Source organism: Thalassophryne amazonica, chromosome 6, assembly GCF_902500255.1.
Source record: "Thalassophryne amazonica chromosome 6, fThaAma1.1, whole genome shotgun sequence".
NCBI lineage: Eukaryota > Metazoa > Chordata > Actinopteri > Batrachoidiformes > Batrachoididae > Thalassophryne > Thalassophryne amazonica.
The window spans coordinates 82796380-82816882 of record NC_047108.1 but is presented as its reverse complement, the minus strand read 5'-3'; the positions used below and the strand labels follow the sequence as shown (position 1 = coordinate 82816882).

General features: G+C 40.3%; 1 protein-coding gene across 11 annotated transcripts in view; it reads right to left on the bottom strand.

Moving 5' to 3' along the window:
• Positions 1–20503, bottom strand: part of znf512b (zinc finger protein 512B) — a 135323-nt gene that overhangs the window by 81253 nt on the left and 33567 nt on the right. For 2 of the 11 annotated variants that reach the window (XM_034172620.1, XM_034172621.1), the window contains exon 1: positions 12092–12267. The exons of 8 other annotated variants lie outside the window; for them this stretch is intronic. Coding sequence is in view for 1 of the 3 variants with exons in the window: in XM_034172618.1 (XP_034028509.1) it covers positions 12446–12470 (25 nt within the window). In the remaining 2 variants the exon portion in view is untranslated. Of the gene's footprint in view, positions 1–12091; positions 12268–12445; positions 12483–20503 lie in introns of those variants that run through there. One more of the 11 variants, XM_034172618.1, reaches the window with a different exon arrangement.

The following is a 20503-nucleotide window of genomic DNA, read 5'->3' as shown; positions in this document are numbered from 1 at the left end:
ATATGCACAAAATGGCGTGTCGTACCATCCCAGGCCACTCAGTGGAAATGGACCTTAAGTACAGGTAAAATATGTTCTAAACTTAACATTTGCTCATTGGCATGCTAATTAAGTACATAAGTCATGTCCCCATCATTATTATGCAAACTAAAAACCGAAAACATAATCATCTCCTGTACTTCCTAAGGCAGGGAAATATGTGTGCCACGAAAGGCCAAGATGGTGCAGGTTTTCCTTGCAACAGATTGCCTCCACAGGTGGTTTTCCTGATGAACTCCTTCTCTCAATTTAAAGTCCTGTTTATCTATAAAATCACCTGCTGAGGTGATTAGTAGCAAGCAAAACCTGCACTGTCTGAGCCCTTCATGGCCACGCCTGTGCGAAGGGCTACCTATGTTATGTTTATATCTAGTATCTAACATGTATTGCGAAGGGCTACCTATGTTATGTTTATATCTAGTATCTAACATGTATTGCTTATTGGGTTGAGAAGAATGTGTCTACACACAGACAGAAGCATACTATGTCCACAGTGGCATGACTCAAAAGAATGTTCATCAAATAAATGAACTGAATTCATGATATAATGCTCAAGCGAATAAAGCTGAACTAATTTTAGCACTGAATCAACATTTCTCTCTCGATTAATATATGAGGTCTGTCCATAAAGTAACGGTCCTTTTTATTTTTTTCAAAAACTATATGGATTTGATTCATAAGTTTTTACGTCAGCCAAGCTTGAACACTCATGCGCATGCTTGAGTTTTTCCACACCTGTCGGTCACGTCATTCGCCTGTGAGCACGCCTTGTGGAAGGAGTGGTCCCGCCCCCTCGTCGGATTTCCATTGTCAGGAAATCGCGGAATGATTTGGGCTTTTTTTCCATCAGAATTTTTTCAGAAACTGTTAGAGACATAGAGCTGGAAACCATTCGAAACATTTACGCTCGGCGCGCCGCCATCGAGAGGCACAAACCACCAGATCATTTCTAAACGGATGGCTCTGTGGATCCGAGACCGTCGTGTGCACTTTCTCTGGTTATCACAAGAGCTGGACTTCAGCCATTTTCCGGCAGATTTCACTTTTAACAAGAGATTTTGTCATGGAAAGCCGCACGGAGGCTTCGTGCGTCACGACCAATTCGCTGATCGACTGAGACAAAGAACACCTCCGTTTCGGTGTGTTAAAGGACAAGTTGGGACATGCCCAGATCTCCACAATTTCTCTGATACTCACTGGACTGGTAAGCATTGAAAGCCGAGCTAGGCATGTCCCAACTTGTCCTTTAACACTCCGAAGCGGAAAAAATAAAAAGGACCGTTACTTTATGGACAGACCTCGTATACAGTAGTGTTCAGAATAATAGTAGTGCTATGTGACTAAAAAGATTAATCCAGGTTTTGAGTATATTTCTTATTGTTACATGGGAAACAAGGTACCAGTAGATTCTCACAAATCCAACAAGACCAAGCATTCATGATATGCACACTCTTAAGGCTATGAAATTGGGCTATTATTAAAAAAGTAGAAAAGGGGTTGTTCACAATAATAGTAGTGTGGCATTCAGTCAGTGAGTTCGTCAATTTTGTGGAACAAACAGGTGTGAATCAGGTGTCCCCTATTTAAGGATGAAGCCAGCACCTGTTGAACATGCTTTTCTCTTTGAAAGCCTGAGGAAAATGGGACGTTCAAGACATTGTTCAGAAGAACAGCGTAGTTTGATTAAAAAGTTGATTGGAGAGGGGAAAACTTATCCGCAGGTGCAAAACGTTATAGGCTGTTCATCTACAATGATCTCCAATGCTTTAAAATGGACAAAAAACCAGACACGCATGGAAGAAAATGGAAAACAACTATCAAAATGGATAGAAGAATAACTAGAATGGCAAAGGCTCACCCATTGATCAGCTCCAGGATGATCAAAGACAGTCTGGAGTTACCTGTAAGGGCTGTGACAGTTAGAAGACACCTGTGTGAAGCTAATTTATTTGCAAGAATCCCCCACAAAGTCCCTGTTAAATAAAAGACATGTGCAGAAGAGGTTACAATTTGCCAAAGAACACATCAACTGGCCTAAAGAGAAATGGAGAAATATTTTGTGGACTGATGAGAGTAAAATAGTTCTTTTTGGGTCCAAGGGCCACAGACAGTTTGTGAGACGACCCACAAACTCTGAATTCAAGCCACAGTTCACAGTGAAGACAGTGAAGCATGGTGGTGCAAGCATCATGATATGGGCATGTTTCTCCTACTATGGTGTTGGGCCTATATATCGCATAACAGGTATCATGGATCAGTTTGGATATGTCAAAAAACTTGAAGAGGTCATGTTGCCTTATGCTGAAGAGGACATGCCCTTGAAATGGGTGTTTCAATAAGACAGTGACCCCAAGCACACTAGTAAATGAGCAAAATCTTGGTTCCAAACCAACAAAATGAATGCCTCGCAGATGTGAAGAACTCATGAAAAACTGTGGTTATACAACTAAATACTAGTTTAGTGATTGACAGTACTGCTAAAAAAGCAGTTTGAAGCATCAACAGCAGATGCTACTATTATTGTGAACACCCCCTTTTCTACTTTTTTTTTTTACTAATAGCCCAATTTCATAGCCTTAAGAGTGTGCATATCATGAATGCTTGGTTTTGTTGGATTTGTGAGAATCTACTGAATCTACTGGTACCTTGTTTCCCATGTAACAATAAGAAATATACTCAAAACCTGGATTAATCTTTTTAGTCACATAGCACTACTATTATTCTGAACACTACTGTATACAAATCCATGGTGAACTTCTCTGCATTTTCCACCTTTGTTATTATTACACAGTGTTAACTTTCTTTTTGTCCTTATTATTAGTCTTCTTTTTACTTCACTCTCACAGAATGGCAGACGATACAATTTCAATTCAATTTCAATTTATTTTCATTTATATAGCACCAAATCACAACAGAGTTGCCTCAAATCACTTCACACAGGTAAGGTCTAACCTTACCAATCCCCAGAGCAACAGTGGTAAGGAAAAACTCCCTCTGAGGAAGAAACCTCAAGCAGATCAGACTCAAAGGGGTGACCCTCTGCTTGGACCATGCTACAGACATAAATTACTGAACAATTCACAAAACGAATATACAGGAAATGCTGTTGGTGCAGAGGACAGGCGGGTTGCCAGCACAAATACAACTCCCATCTCTGGATGGAGCTGCACCTTAAACAGAAAGGAAAAAACAGAATCAGGCATCAGAAAGACAAAAAAATACTGTGTAATTTGCCAGCATTAAACAACAAGAAAAGCCCTCAACTTCACTAAAAAACCCAGAATTTAGGTAAAGTTGAGGCCGCAGCCCGCTCCAGTTACTAATAAATTAATTAAAAGAGTAAAAAGCGTAAAACAAAACTGTACCAGTATGCTAGCTATATGAGAGGAAAAATAAGTGCGTCTTAAGTCTGGACTTGAAAATCTCCACAGAATCTGACTGTTTTATTGAGGCAGGGAGATCATTCCACAAAACAGGGGCACGATAACAGAAAGCTCTGTGACCCGCAGACTTCTTATTCATCTTAGGGACACAAAGTAGTCCTGCACCCTGAGAACGTAAAGCCCGGGCCGGTACGTAAGGTTTAATTAGGTCAGCTAGGTAGGGAGGTGCCAGTCCATGAATAATTTTATAGGTTAGTAGCAGAACCTTAAAATCTGATCTCACTGGGACAGGAAGCCAGTGAAGGGATACCAAAATGGGTGTAATGTGGTTGTACTTTCTGTTTCATGTCAAAAGTTTCGCTGCAGCATTTTGAACCAATTGGAGACCCCTAATGCTAGACTGCGGTAAACCAGAAAATAGAACACTGCAAGAGTCCAGTCTAGAAGAGATAAATGCATGGATCAGGGTCTCAGCATCAGCCATAGACAGGATGGGATGAATCTTCGCTATATTTCGCAGGTGGAAGAAAGCAGTCCTAGTAATATTTCTAATGTGGAGGCCAAAGGACAATGAAGGATCAAAAATTACCCCAAGGTTCCTCACTTTGTCAGTGTGATGTATGACACACAAGCCGAGGCTGAGCGTTAACTGGTCAAATTGATGCCGATGTCTCACTGGACCAAGAACCATCATTTCAGTCTTATCAGAGTTTAAAAGTAGGAAGTTTCTAGACATCCAACTTTTCACTGCTGCAAGGCAATCTTCTAAGGATTTTATGTGAACGAGATTACCAGCAGTTATCGGCATGCATAACTGAGTATCATCTGCATAGCAGTGAAAGGTAATCCCAAAACGCTGCAATATGTGCCCAAGGGGTGCTATATAAAGGGAGAAAAGCAGGAGGCCTAAGACAGACCCCTGTGGAACCCCAAATTTCATGTCACTAAGGTTAGCGGCAGTGTTACTGTACAAAACACAGTGAGAACAACTGGTCAAGTATGACATCAGCCATGCAAGGGCACTCCCAGTAATCCCAAAATGATTCTCCAGCCTATCAAGTAGACTATGATGATCCATAGTATCAAATGCAGCACTGAGATCTAACAGCAACAGAACCATAGTGGTGTCCGAATCCACTGTAAGCAGAAGATCATTTACCACTTTAGTGAGAGCTGTCTCTGTGGAATGATATTTTCTAAAAGCAGACTGCAGTGGCTCAAAGAGATTATTCTCAGTAAGATAGTCTATGAGCTGCCGTGACACCACTTTTTCCATAATTTTAGAGAAAAATGATAGATTTGATATCGGCCGATAATTTTTCAACACACTAGGGTCAAGATTAGGTTTCTTAAGTAATGGTTTAATCACTGCAGATTTGAAACATTTAAGAACAGATCCAGAAGTTAAAGAAAGATTAATAATTTCCAACACAGTCGGCCCAAGAGTGGGCCACAGGTTCTTAAACAGTTTTGCTGGTACAGGATCAAATAAAAAGGTTGTGCTTTTTGTTGACATTACGAGTTTTGTCAACCTGCCTAGTGAGATACTATCAAATTCTGTAAATCTACGTAATACCTCAGTAGTGGCGCCCACTCAATAGCAGGGTGTAGTGGCTGGGTTAAGGCATGCCGGAATATGTTTAACCTGATGTCTTCTATTTTCTTCCCAAAGTAATCCAGGAAATCTTGTGCTGTAAAAGGAGAGCAAACTACAGGTGGTTGTCCATGCATAAGTGTTGCCATTGTGTCGAACAACAACGTTGAGTTATGCTTGTTTTTGTGGATCAAATCAGAGTAGTAGGTCCGCTTTGTAGCCAATAATGCATGCTTATAGTCTAAGATAGCATCACACCACGTAAGGTGAAATACTTCTAATTTTGAACGACGCCATTTCCATTCTAGACCTCTTGCTTTATGCTTGAGGTCACGCAGATAATCACTGTACCAAGGTGACTGTGATTTGGGGGAGCGCGGTTTTAACACAGGTGGTGCAATCATGTCGAGTGTTGTTTTGAGCACTGAGTTTAAACTATCCAGAAGTCTGTCTACTGACTGGGTATTTGTCAAATCTGAAGCTAAGACATCAGGCAGTCTGGCTGGCTTCGAGTTCAGTCTTAGTTGAGGAGTTGATGCATCGCCGTAATGATATATAAGTTCCACTAAACACGGCAGCGAAACTGTAAACTTAATAAGTGAGTGATCAGACACCACTGATGTAAGAGGCATGATGTCAATATTCGTGACAGCAATACCACGTGCGAGAACCAGATCCAGGGTATTTCCACTAATGTGCGTCGAATCCCGAATGCATTGCCGAAATCCTAATGCATCCACAATTTCCATAAATGACTTGCAGAGGGGATCAGAAGGCTTATTTATATGAATGTTAAAGTCACCAATGATCAGAATGTTATCTACACTAGTTGACAAGTTAGAGATGAACGCACCAAATGAATCTAAGAATTCAGAATATGGGCCAAGTAATATGACTGATTTTTATTCTTCTGACCTTGGCAATGTGTAATATCCTGAGCAGAGCAGAGAATCAGATGCTCAAACGAGTTATATTTGTAACCCCCAACAGCGTATATGTATGTAATTTGGTGCCCATACATTAAACCCATGTTTCCTTAGGAAAGGAAACGATGTACAACACCACAGTATGGGGACTGTTTCCTTACTTTAAAAACACCTGCCATGGCCACTATGACTGTGGCAGCTGGGAAGCCCTACCTTCCCAGAGGGCTATGAAAGCCTAGGTAAACATGTGGTGAAGGGCAATACTGTGTTGTACCTTGTTTTACTTCCTCTGGGAACATAGGTTATAGCCATAAACTGAAGGGATTTTTTTTTTTTTTGGTCAGTACACTTAGAAGAACACATCTGCGTGGGGATGTAGCTTCACACCCTGATATACCCTTGTTGCTCGATGAGATCCATGGTTCTTACTTTTCTGTGAACAGAACCATGTGAGTGTATTATATCAAAATGATAAAAATACAAGGTGTGAGGGGAAACCCAGGTGACTGCTGAGCACACCTCTTCTACAGAACCTATTTAAACAACACACATGATGTGGCCATGCCTCTCATGGAATAAGTCCACACTCCACCAGGGAGCTCCTTTACTTTGCTGCTGTGTGCATGTGAGAAAGCCTCCACAACACAGTGGGAGAGATTTTGTTTTGACAATGCACTTCCCTTTACAGGTTAAGCAAAACACGCAAAGACTTGATCTGTTATTTGAATATCCCAAGTCTTGCTTACATTAATATGTAATGAATGCACTGGGCACACTTTGTGCAGACACTTGTGCACCTCCAACACAAAGGGGGAAGACAATAAACAGACAGCTCAAACAGCAATATTCTGTAAGATGTTACAACTTTGAGAATATAAGGCTGTGAGGACATAAAGACACTAAAGAGCCACCCAAAGCAAACTGAAAACAGAGTATGAATATCACCAACACAAATTACAGAGCAAAGTGGCAGACAGTGTGACATTAGCAATTGCACCACTGTTCTGTACAGGTTCTGTCAGACATGTGAAAAACATCTCCTACCTGTTCAATCGGCAGGCAGAATAAGAAAACAAGATATTATACAAATAACGAATGTTTATAAGTTCAATGGTACAAATATTTAATGAGGTGAAAGTTGGAACATTAAATGGTATGTTCCAACTTTTACCGATTTAAATATTCGTTCCTTTGAAAGAATGTAAAAACATTCATTATTTGTTTTATACAACGGCTAAAATAGATCCTTGTCATTTGACATTTTATTATTTTATAAAAACAGAAAAGGGACTTACATTTTGCTGTTCCACTGCTGGTAAAGTCCAAATTGTGACGTGTAGTCCAGTGATGCTGTGCACTGACTTCGGACTTCCATTAAAAAAAAAGAAAAAAAAAAAAAAAGACTTTGTGTAGTTTCTCAGTCCAGCTAAAAATTAAGTCAGCTTTTCATGTGAACAGCTCTTCATGTATCCAGACGGTGACAGCAGAGTGGATTTTGTGTGTGTGTGTGTATGTGTGCTACAAGAATTAGCAGCACCAGTTAGCTCACGCACACACGCAACCAGGTCGGCATTTGTGCGGGCATCTACTACCAAAAAAAGACTGTGTACATCCTCAGTGTGGTGAAAAAAAAAATCACATCAGAAATTAGTCCAGCTTTTCATTCTTTCTTCCTGCTAACACCCTCCAGACAGCGCAGTGGATTTGTTTTGTTTGTGCGTGCGCGCATGTGCCTCCACGAGCACATGTGGGCGCACGTGTATGCGCATGCACGAGCCCGTGTACGTGTGCACACATGTGCAGAGTGCAATGTTACCAATCGTATGGAACCAAATTTGCACTCTAAATAGAACCAAACTGCACTCTAAATGCAATGCAACACAAATGAGATGAATTAATCCATGTCATGTGACATACAAAGCACTAATGAAATGACAAGGATCCACTCAGCCGTTATATAAAATCCTTTATTTACCGGTTGTTATGAACAAATATGCATATTTGCAAATAGTATGTATGTTCCAGGACCTGTGTATGTGACTGTCACCTTGTTTCAATATGATCTATCATGTATCCAAACATCACAGTAGTGCTAGACAGACCACAACAAATAGTCAAATATGTCGTGTCACTTTAGAAAAGAAAATGACAACAGGGCAAATTACAATAGTTGCAACACTGTTCCCACTGGCAATGAAGAGAAAATTGACCACAGAAAAAAAAACTGAGGAGTGTCACACAGTGGTATCAGCAACCCAATCTCACTCCAAGTTTGTGATGGTGTCATGAAAAGTGATTTAATCTATCAGTTTGTGATGGTATCACGAAATCTGAGGTGGCATGGGGGGCGTTGAGGTTATGGTTCGGACTACTGAAAGTTGACCGTGTCATGAAAATGTGACACATTTCGTGACGGCATCACAAAAAAGTATGACTGGGCTGCGTATCAGCTATGGCAAGATGAAACCACATGAACTGTAGAAGCTGTGACATTTTGGTGAATGCTTCATGACTTAAAGATTACTTGAACAGGTCAAACACTACTGACATGTACACTAGACCAATAGTAAATACACACACTCATCTTCAACTGCTTAGTTCAATTAAGGGTTTCGGGGGCTGGAGCCTATTCCAGCAGTCACAGAGTGAGAGGCAGAGTACACCCAGCACAAGACGCCAGTCTGTCACACCAATAGTAAACACTACATTGTTATTATAGTGTATGCTGGAGGCCACACAACAGTTTCTACTGACATGTAACAGCAAGCAATATTATAGTCATTACAGTGGTCCCTCACTATAACGCGGTTCACCTTTCGTGGCCTCGCAGTTTTGCAGATTTTTTTTTGTGCAATTTTGCATGCTTTTTTTTAACAGCGCATTGTGTTCTGCGTCCTTATCAGGCGGGCCGGTCGCGGCACCGGTCGGTATCACCGCGATTGCTCTCACTGCCTCTGATGCGCTTTCTGCGGGCTCGGTAAATGCAGCAGCGGGCCACTCACACCGCCCTCCTGTCTGCTGTGCGGAGCAGCGCCAAATCTGGCAACAAGTCCAGAGACTACGCTCGCTGTTTTCATGCGGATGTTGACCGCAGCCGCAGAGCTCCGTGGCCACCGAGAGAGGACTTGGATTCTTTGCGGGTCCCGCATCCTTACCTCCGGAGGCAGTGAGCGAAGGGAGAGCACGCGCACTGTGTTCTGCGTGTGTATGTTTCTAATCTTCTCGCACAGAAGAAAAAAGAGAGTGTTTACACAGGAGAGAAAAGTGAGAAAATGTTAATGCCTGTTTGAGAAAAGTGTATAAAGTGTGTAGTGAGGGGTTTTACAGCCTTAAAACATCTATAATAATTGCAAAAAATAACGATGACTACTTCAAGGATTTTGCTTATTGCGGGTTATTTTTAGAACGTAACTCCCGCGATAAACGAGGGACCACTGTATTGACAAAATAAATAAATAGACAGACAGACAGATAAATAAATAGGCAGGTAGGTTGTAGGAAATCCAACTCCTAAAATGACTAGCCTAGGCAAAAGTTGGACAGGTTGTGGAATGGAAGTGATAAAATTTAACTGTCCCTACCATCGACATTAATGCTTGTCTGATTGTCCGGGACAAGTGGAAAATGTGATCAGACAAGCAATAGCTCTAAATCGACAAGTGGCATTTTTTGGGGGGTTTAAAACGTTCAAAATCTTTATTTTCATCGCTGGGAACCAAAATACCTGACCGCCGCCTTTTTGTTTTCTTATTTACATCATGTCTTTTCTCGCACCTCGCAAGAAAGCGTCTTCGGTTTTTCCCGCCACTCTCCACACAGCAGACAATTGGAAAACATGATATCACAGGGTTCTATCCAGACAATGGAACAGCGGCGTTGCGCCATCAGTGTTATGACAGCGCTGTCATACTCTGCTCTGCTCTCAGGTAGTTTTCTAAAATCCAGCCAGGCTGTTTGTGTTGAACTGCCTGCTCTCCCCTCCCCTGCCGGCAGGCTGCAGCTCAGAGAGCACAGTGGGGAAAAAACTGTCAAAGTCTTCAGATAAAAAGAGCTCCTTCTGCTTGCATAGCTCCAGAAATTCATTTATAGGCTTTATTTTACAGTTAAAAGCCTTCATGTTTCCAATGTTTGCTCAAATACGGTGTGAGAGTGAAGAGACTCTCATTCCCTCACACACAGAGAGAGAGAAAGCAAGAGAGAGAGAGAGAGAGAGAGAGGAGGAAAAAGTGTGAACAGACGCTACACGCTGTAAAAAGCAGCGAGGCAATTTTAATAAAGAATCATCTTCACCACACAGACTCAGTGAAACAGTAAAGTGTCAAAAACTGATTCAGAAAGTTTTTTATCCATGATTTCATCATTAAAAGAGCAAATTTACTCCTTTACTTCTTCCAGAATTATTTTTTCATTTTCTTTTTATTATTGTTGTTTATGCACCCGATCAAATTACTTGTATATGAGAACTTACTTGGTAATAAATTTGATTCTGATTTGACAATCAAAATAGTCCAGATTTAGCTATTGTTCCAACAAGACAATTAGGGGTTATATTGTTTTTTTTTTTAAATAAATATGCAATTCCACTCAAAAATGTTGGGAAAAAAAAAGCTAAACTGTCAACATGACAGAAAAATTCTGCCTGGACTCTTACTGGACTAAAGGTACAGTGTGTCATTTTTAAAGAAGAGCGCAAATGCTATGTCCATCAAATATTAATGTGGTTTTAAACTTTTCAATGTTATTTATTTTCTTAACATAGACAGAAAAATACAAAAAAAAACTTTGATATTACAACATAAGTGCAATTTTTTTGTCTATTATTCTTGCTTTCAATGCATCTAAAACCATTGAAATTTGAATTTTACCACCCACACAGGATAGAAGCAATTTATGAAAAAGTGTAATTTCAGTACTTCCACAGTAGCATGCCCCTGGACACCCCTAGGTGACACATGCCATTGGCGCGTGTATCGCGTGCCCTTGGCACGCTTCACGCGGCTCGCGTCTGCAGCGCTTGCTTGTCTGGACAACCAGCTTTTCCTATAGGACAAGTAAACTGCCAGGGTTACTTGTCCTATGGATAAGTACACAAAAAAGCTTAATGTCAACGCCTGTGTCCCATAGACAGGTAGTTTCAAAACCAGTGCCATGACATTAAGGTATTAACACACACACACACGCACGCACTCACACACATGCACGCACGCATACACACACACACACACGCACACACACACACACACACACAAAACATTACCAGTGTGTTCATCATGATGAGTATTCATATTCTCCAGGTGGCAGTGCATTTCTCTATTAGCTTTCTGGGTAGGAGCTGGAGAGGTGATACAGTTGGCGGTGCAACTCTTGTGTTGAGGAGGAAACTGAGCATGCACTCCAATTCCTGTCTTTGAAAATAAAGGTCTTATAAAAGAAATGCATAATTAATGAATTCTGCTCTTGGGAAAAATATGCTCTTGTTGCTATGGGAATAAGATCAACTTGTCTTAGTTACCACTATCTGAGGCCTCGTTCCAGTGAGCAAAACAATTAGGCCCACATACAGTTCTCTACAATGCAAATAGACATGCACACACAAGCACTTGCATGGCAGTGCAGGTGCAGATGCAAACTAAAACTGAAACAACAGTGGAAAAATGTGTTCAGCAGTTCTTACTTTGCTGTGCTTGAATATGAACACAGCACTCCGCAAAACACAATCATTGTCTTGATATGAAACAAAGCAGGCCCATTGTGTCAGAGCTAAACTCCAGCTCTCAGGCCAAACGGATAAAACAGCTGTTCCATTAATGTCAGAGTGGGTCTTACTCCCAGCTGCCTGCAACTGTTGCTCCACCATACTGCTTAATCCCCACTGAAGAGAAGACATGAGAAGAGAAAAGCAGACAGAAATCAGGACCCAGGAGTGTTGGCAGCTGCCTCATAATCTCAAATAACCTCTGAGTTCTCCGAGCTACCCCTGCAACTGCTCCCCCTGAGTGCGAGGGTGCACACATTACCCACAAACACATATGCACACAGAACCATCGTTTGTTTTCTTCAACAAGCACTCACACAGGAGGAGCCTTTGTCTCTGTCTTCACAGAAGGGTTTAGGCATAGCTTAGAAAAACAACGTGCACGCTCACTCACCACTGACACAAATCCAAGGAAAGAGGACAATACATTATAATTTCCTCAATCGCAGCAGACAACACACGGAGAAAATGACACAGCTGGACAAAGTGCAGAGTAAACACTAAGGGCCTCCGGATTTGTCAGCTGTGCAGTATTATGCTGTTCGCTGTGGTTTTTACTCTCTTTCTTCTGAACTTTTACCTCTCTCACATTCTATATTCAGTGGTGCAGGCATTGCTTTGCCACTTTCACAGCCACGCCTTCTGCTACGTCTTATTTTCCAGCATATTATTTTTCATCCTGTAATGACGTTCCCTCTTGCTTTTCGCGGTTAAAACTCTGGCACACTGCAAACATTTCATCACACACCTCTCTCTGACGACGTTCCCATCATTCCCTGACAATCAGGCCTAACACCAAATGGAGAGTAAAAAAAAAATGTGGGGCAGTCCAAGAAAAACTCTGGCTACTCAAATACTGACTGAAGAAAAGACTCTCTGAATGAGTTTGTTACGCTCGTCTCTCTCTGTCTTTCTCATGACTGGGACTGCGAATTTTCTATATATGGAATGGCACATTATAAAATCATTATTATCACTTTTACATCAATCATTTTCCCTTTCTAAGGTACAGATTTTTGAGCCATTATGCCTCTTCTGATCTTTTAACTTTTTCACATCAGACCCTGATTAACCACAGTACTAAAAGCACATGTGGAACTAGAAACATTAAGGATGGCTCTATTACATTTAGATGCACAGTATCAGTAACACATAAATGCATGCACATAATTAAGGCTCTGGAACTGCAACCCTTGATTACAGTAAAGGCACCGTTAATGTTAATTCACATCTGTGCTTCTCCTGCTATAACATTTTGACTGACTGCTTTGAAAATGCCTAATAATTGGATCTGTGATGGGGTATGGAAGACATGGTTTTTAATTTACATACTAGTAATAATGCAAATACAGCAACTAGCCAGTGATTCCAATAATGCACTTGTGAAGATGAAAATATGAGTTTCTTGCATTATCTGTTGCTATATTCACGGACTGTATTTAATTAACCAGTGATTGATTAGACAAGGTCGCCGGGGTCACTGGTTCAGTTTTTATTTACGCTTGACTGCATCAGAATGTATATTTGTTAACTTTTGAAAATGTGTATGTTAAAGCTGCGTAGGATTTAATGGCATCAATTGGCGAGAATGCAGATTGCATTATGCCATTTTGTGCAGCAGAGAAGAGAATATTTACAGAGGAATCCTGCAAATGGTGATAGAAGCAGCAAATTCGGCACAAATGCTCCTTAGACATTACTCTTATAAAAAAAAAACCTAACTGCAGTTCAATATTCAATTCATCATCTTTTAATTTTGACTCCTGCTCATGAATACCCTTAAATCACACTGTGCACTTAAAGAGGCAGAAACACCTTGTTGGAATATTTAATGAAGCTAGCCACTAAATTCTGAGCTAGACATGGGTCAATGTTTTGGTCAAGTCACTTTCAAGCCTTTGCCTTGCATGTGCCAAGCCATTTTATTCTATCACAAACATAATTAATGCAACACCAATCCACACTTTGCAAAGACAAAACAAAACAGAAAAATGGCACTAGACTCCAAACACAATAGCAGTTAGGGCTGACACAAACTATTTTGATAGTCGACTAGTCAACGATTATTTTTGCAATTAGTCGACTAGTCGGGTCATACGTAATTTCCTAAATTTAAGGCCTGCAGCATTTTCTGAGAAACGTCAGGGGATGAAACATTTCCAAATAAGTAACTATTTCTTAGACTTTATTTACACCAATCATTCAGAAATACAAACAGTGTGGTACTTTATAGTAAATCTGTGTCAGGTAGGCAGTTCTCAAAAACTAAATGTCCATGCTGGAAGAAGACAAGTGAGGGAAGCCACCAAGATACAACTCTGGTAGAACTTTTGGCTTCTGTGAGTGGGGAATAGTGCAACATTTTTATTTTTATGCTCATTTTACATATAGTCCCAACTTTTTCCAGTTTGTGGTTGTTTCTGCTGCATTTCTGAAATTACAGAACTGCTATAAAGAAAAGTGTGAATATATTATTGAGTTTTAAAACTTTGTGGAGCAAATTCAATCAGAATAAAATAAGAGGTAACTCACTTTGAAATCAGTAAAACATATAGCTGCAGCTTAATAACTTGAAAAATAACAAAAATCAGCAGCTTGTATTTTTATTCTGACTCCAGTTCATTTTAGTGTGATGAAGTCTTTTTTTTTCTCAGCAGTCACATTTTGTGCTTGAACACTACATTAAGCTTAAGATTGAACAAATAAATACCTTTGGAAAATGACAGCTGTTAAAATTCAGTGTTGTCACCTGCTTTTTGTGATCTGTGCCTCTGAACATCAATGCACAGCTTCTCCACAGCAGGGTTTTTTTAACCCGTGTATGCGTAATTTTTGCTCAGTTCATTTATATATACTCATTTCTTAAGGATGTTTTTAAGGATATTTGACCGTTTATTTCATCTCATGATCTCATAAATTCAGTATATGACATGCACATGGTGAGAACAAAATGGTGCCGTCAGAACCACACCGGTAGAGAAAGTGCAGAGAGAAGTAAAGGCAGCTCCACGGTTTGGTTTTGTTGTTTTTTTTAACAAATTCACTCAGGTTAAAATCCTCTCTCTCTGCTCCGCGCTCGCTGTGTCACGTGCACTGATGGTTCTCAGCATAATGTAACGTCTCGTGCCTCCGGAATCTCGCTCCCCCACCTGCTACCTCCCCTTCTCCCTCGCAGTCTGCAGCCAGTTGACTCCACGCGCACACGCGCGCACACACACAAACACACACACTCTCACACACACACACACCTCCTTCTGTAAACTGCGCATTTTAGATGGCTTTGAACAAGACGGCCACTGTTTTAATCAGCCGTCGATTTAATCGGCAGCGAGTCATCCTGCCGTCCAAATGACAGCAGGATGACTCGCTGCCTAAAACTATGAATTGAGAGAAAACCAAAGACTTAAATAAAATAAATGACTCGTCGACTACTAAATTAGTTGTCAACGGTTTCAATAGTCGACGTAGTCATGACTAGTCGACTAATCGTGGCAGCCCTAATAGCAGTAAATGACGTTATACCATGTGTCATTTTGTATATTCTCTCCAGGATGTGTTGATCCACCTAGTGCCATATGATAGCACTGATCAACACCACTTTTCTTTGCTCTGCTCTGGAGGGCACGCGCAACAGACAAAAAGACATTTCCACTGCTTAGTATAAATGTAGATATTTTTAGATACCTGTTAGTGTGGATGTGTGCCATTTTCAAATGTGGCTTTACGTCACGCCTTGTTAACATGGCCACAGCTTGAGATGCAGTCAGTCATACAGTACCCTTAGTGACTTGAAAGTGACTTGACAGTAAATTCAAGCCATCTCTAGCTCAGACTTTAGTGGAAAATGTCATTAAATAAACTACTTAAGTGTTTCTTCCTTTTTTGTTTGTTTTAGCTCTTCATCATTATTTGTTGAAGTTGGGTTAATTCTAGTACAGGAGAGACAACGTTCTTGTCTTCTTGTCTTCAGTGAAATTAAAAAAGATGTGTATGTATCAGAATCAGCCAAAATGAGACAGAAAACATCAGTATATTGAACATGGTCAAAAATCCAATATTGTGAATCTCTGGTTAATTTAAAATTTGAGTGATTTATAGGTTTGAGCAGGTTTTAATTCAACTGACTTAGAGGAGGAGATTTTCCTAAGTAACTGTGGTTAGTGCATACTGCAGGAAGAAAGCACACAGAGGAAATGGGGAGGTGATGGTCTAGTGGTTAAGCATTGGGCCTGAGACCAGAGGATCCTTGGTTCAAATCCCAGCCTGACTGTAAAAATCACTAAGGGTCCTTGGACAAGGTCCTTAATCCCCTAGTTGCTCCCGGTGTGTAGTGAGTACCTTGTATGGCAGCACCCTGACTTTGGGGTGAATGTGAGGCATTATTGTAAAGCGCTTTAAGCGTCTGAAGCAGACAGAAAAGCGCTGTATAAATGCAGTCCATTTACCATTTGTTTGTCAAAAGTAAATAAATGTATAATCTTATGCATGTTTTGCATTCAATTTGGAAAACATATTAGTAACACAACGAGACTGCTAAATCTATGTTGCCTAGAAATTTGCCTGGAGCCCCTTTCATGGGGTGTATGCGGACTTGGAAAAGCAAAGTGCATTATGGGAAATGTAGTTTATTTGGGGGTTTTTTTATTGCTCTTCGCCTGCTGAAAAGTTCTAAAAGTTTAATTTCAGACAATGGCTGGCAACAAATTAAAAATACTGACAATTTAGAACTATATGGCATATAACTGTTGTCGAGCTATAGACCAGCCACGTCACTTGAAGCGGTTTGTAAGCCTCATTACTTGGGCTCAACAGGATGGCAACGATTAAAGATCAAGTTAAGGATGAAGTTTAATACGTTGTGCAGTTTAGAGTTGCCTGTCACTGTGTTGCACTGTTTGTGGCTCCCAGAAAATGGCATGTGGAGCTTGGTTTTACAGTTACTGTTTAACATTAAAAATGAAATGTGGGACTGTCACACTGACATCTTGCCCACGCTGAAATAACATCCTTGTTTTTCATGGTCACATTGTATATAACAAGTAGGCCGTCACAATAAGAGTTATGGGTTAATTCTAGTACAGGAGAACCAACATTCTTGTCTTCAATGAAATTAAAAAAGATGCGTATGTGTCAGACTCAGCCAAAATGAGACAGAAAACATCAGCATATTGAACATGGTCGAATATCTAATATTGTGCATTTTTGGCTCATTTTGAAATTTGAGTGATTCGTAGATTTGGACAGATTTTAATTAAACTGACAGATGAGGAGATTTTACTAAGTAACTGTGACTAATGCATACTGCAGGAAGAAAGCACACAGAGGAAATGGTCATTTGCTTTTTTTGTGACCTGAAGTATACAAATACGGCCTGACACACAGACAAGTTATATGTTTACTAGTCATAATATGATTGACAGATCACCTGTTTAGCACTCACTGCCCCATGAAACTCTATGCTCCTTTTTGAACAATTAATTATAATTTCCAGGTGTCAGCGATTTCTGGGCAATACTGATTAAGAGGTTCTCATTTGACATGCTGTGGTGCGCTGGTGTAATGACTCGCGCTGACACTAAGTGTTTTTGAATTGTTTGTGCAATGTTCACGTGGAGTTCACATAATATTTCAAAAGAATTTTTTGCACACTTACACGGTTTACTCTCTGGCACGGCAGATTGCATACCAGTGCGTGGATCAAATTTGTACAAGTGTCAAGGCACCTTTAGATTGAACTAAGCTGTTATTAACCCAATACAACACCTGAACCACTCAGGGACCCAAATCATCACTCAGAATTTAACAGTTTCATTATCATTTTAAGTCATTCAGCCATTTCCAGGTTGCTCACAGTAAAATCAGGTCGCATTAAGTGAGTGGGTGATGGGTGGGTGACACAAATAATCCGTCTTTCAGCAAAAACCCAGAATTAACAGGAAAACCATCACTTCATGAACAGAAGAAATTCAGGAAATAATGTTTTTCCAAGAATCAATTAATTTTTATGAACAACTGACTACTGATCGCCTTCTTTGCATAAAGAAAGATGGCTAGAAGTTGTTGCATTGACGGACTTTCGGGAAACTTTGTGTTTCACCGTTTTGTTGTGGTCACGGAGGCACCATTTTCCACATGAAGCGTATTTAAGTGGTTCTAACACCAGATGCATTCAGCTTCCTCGTGTTACTGTGTCTTTACTGTGTGGGCTGGACGAAATCTCACTTTTGTTCAAAATGCAGGTGTCCTAACATTTCATCAAGTTCAATTTATTTCATTTATCCAGCACCAAATCACAACAAAACTGCCTCAAGGTACTTCACACAACCTTAACCAACCCTGAGAGCAGGGCTCTTCAACTCCTTCCAGAAAGGGCCGAGAGGGTGCAGGTTTCTTTGTAACCACCCACTTCACCAGGTGATTTCACTGATTAACATCACTTTGAGCACATGGAATCAGTTAATCAGTGAAATCTAGAGCCGGACCGATATGGATTTTTTTGAGGCTGATGCCGATAACGATATTTGGATGAAAAAAATGCCGATAATCGATAAATCGGCTGATTTGCCGACAGCCGATAAATCAGCCGATTTTTTTTTTAACTCACTGAGTGCCAGCCATTTTCAAAGTTCAGAACATCCCAGTGCCAGGATTTTTTCAGCATTTGAGTGTTTTTTCAAGACCCATAGAAAATTGAGTTCTATGTCCATGTCAACAACAACAAACATACCAAAAGAAACTTCAGACTTTCCTTTATCATCAGAAAAAAAAAAACGTCTTTGGTGCTGAGCGTTACTATCGGAAAAGACGAGTTTAAGAGCCAATGGCATCGAGTGAGTTAATGAATAAAATGTTCTTTTTTGGACCCTTAACAAAAAAGGTATGAGCTAAAAGCTGAAGCTTTGTCCTCACATTGATTAACTTTATCACAGAGAAGAATTTTCAAGTTCAAAAAATTTAATTAAACCTTTGTGAAATTAGCAAATACATATCCTTAAAAAGAGTTGTGAAATACATCTGATCTTGTACCTCTTGTTGTTGCAACTTAGATACAGGTTCAGGATAAGGATATATGTCCTTATAAACGTACTTGTATGCTTTTGTCAGCCAATCAGTGCAGTGTGACGGCGAACTACAGGGGCCGGTGATGAACACATTTAAGCAGGGGTTTAAGCAGCTCTCAGTTGAATGGCGCTCCATCTACTGGACAAACGGTGCAAGGACATTTTACATTGCCAACAAACATTATTTCAGTAACTTTTCTGTTTATGAGAAATTATCAGCATTCTATCGGCAAAATTTCAGCCGATAGTAAGTACTTTGAAAAGGGCTTATATCGGCCGATAATATCGGCCGGCCGATATATCCGTCGGGTTCTAGTGAAATCACTGATTAACTGATTCCATATGACATCTGGAAATTCTTTAATTCCTTATCGTGGAAAAAAAACGTCCATCAGTGTGAGAGAGGTGGGGCTATGGCGTCATCATTTCAGAAACCTGACCACTGAGACGTGCCGTAAGAAGTCCCACCAGGAGGAGGCTGGTGTCATTCATGGTGGAGTCGTGGAGCAATCTGCGGATCAAGTCATGGCTCGCAAACATTCTCGAAAATCAGAATTTTTGGGTAAAATCTCAAAAAAAGGGAAATCTGCATTTTGTGGAAAACATGTCTACAATTGGCAAAGCTGCATATTATAATCAATGGTCTAATAAGACCCCCCCCCCCCTTTTTTAATTTTCATCAGATCGCCATTGATCTCATACGGAATTTTGGCAGCCCAATTGATAGAAATTCATTGTAGTGACGGAGAACTTTAATCCCTGCAAATACAAAATTTTGAATTGCAAAGGTCATCACACACACACACACACACACACATACATACATATCAAATCAAATCAATTTTATTAATTTCATTACATATTCATACATATACATACGTACATATATATATACATACACACACACACACATATATATATATATATATATATATTATAAATACAAATATATGAGGTATCATGTAGTTTCTAATAAATGGTATTCACCAGCCAGTGAATGAAAAGGAAAAACTATATTCAAGCCAAACAATGCCTGCTCCATACTGTTTGTAGTGACCTCCGTATGGACAGTGACTCACCATCTCGCTCCTCTCTCATTTCCCTGTTCTTCTCATCTGCTGTCGTAAAGCCTGCCAAATAAAGGTGCGACAAAACTGATAAAGGACGTTCCTCAACTCGGGTGCAGCATAAGGCTGAGGAAAGCAGCAGAATTGTTTCATCCAAAAACCAAACATTCATATATCATATATCAACATATATCTGTATCTACAGCTCTTTATTGATTCCATCCTTCAGTATTTCATCATGTTGGGATATAATATAAGAAATATGAGAGAATAACTGTGACTGGGTACAGAGGACACCAGGGTCAAAGGGCATTACAGGGACTGACAGTGACTGTGGAAAAGAGGTCATATGACTCCGGGGTGGTCATAATACGAGGTCTGTCCAAAAAGTAATGGACCTTTTTATTTTTTTCAAAAACTATATGAATTTGAATCACGTGTGATTGCATCAGCCAAGCTTGAACCTTCGTGTGCATGCGTGAGTTTTTTCACGCCTATCGGTTGCGTCATTCACCTGTGGGCAGGCTTTGAGTGAGCACTGGTCCACCCCCCTCGTCTGATTTTTATTGTCAGGAAAATGGCAGAGCGACTGCCGCTTTGCTCCATGAAATGTTTTCCAGAAACTGTTAGAGACAGCCAGGTGAGGCAGAGCGATGGGAGCAGCGCTGAATCAAATTT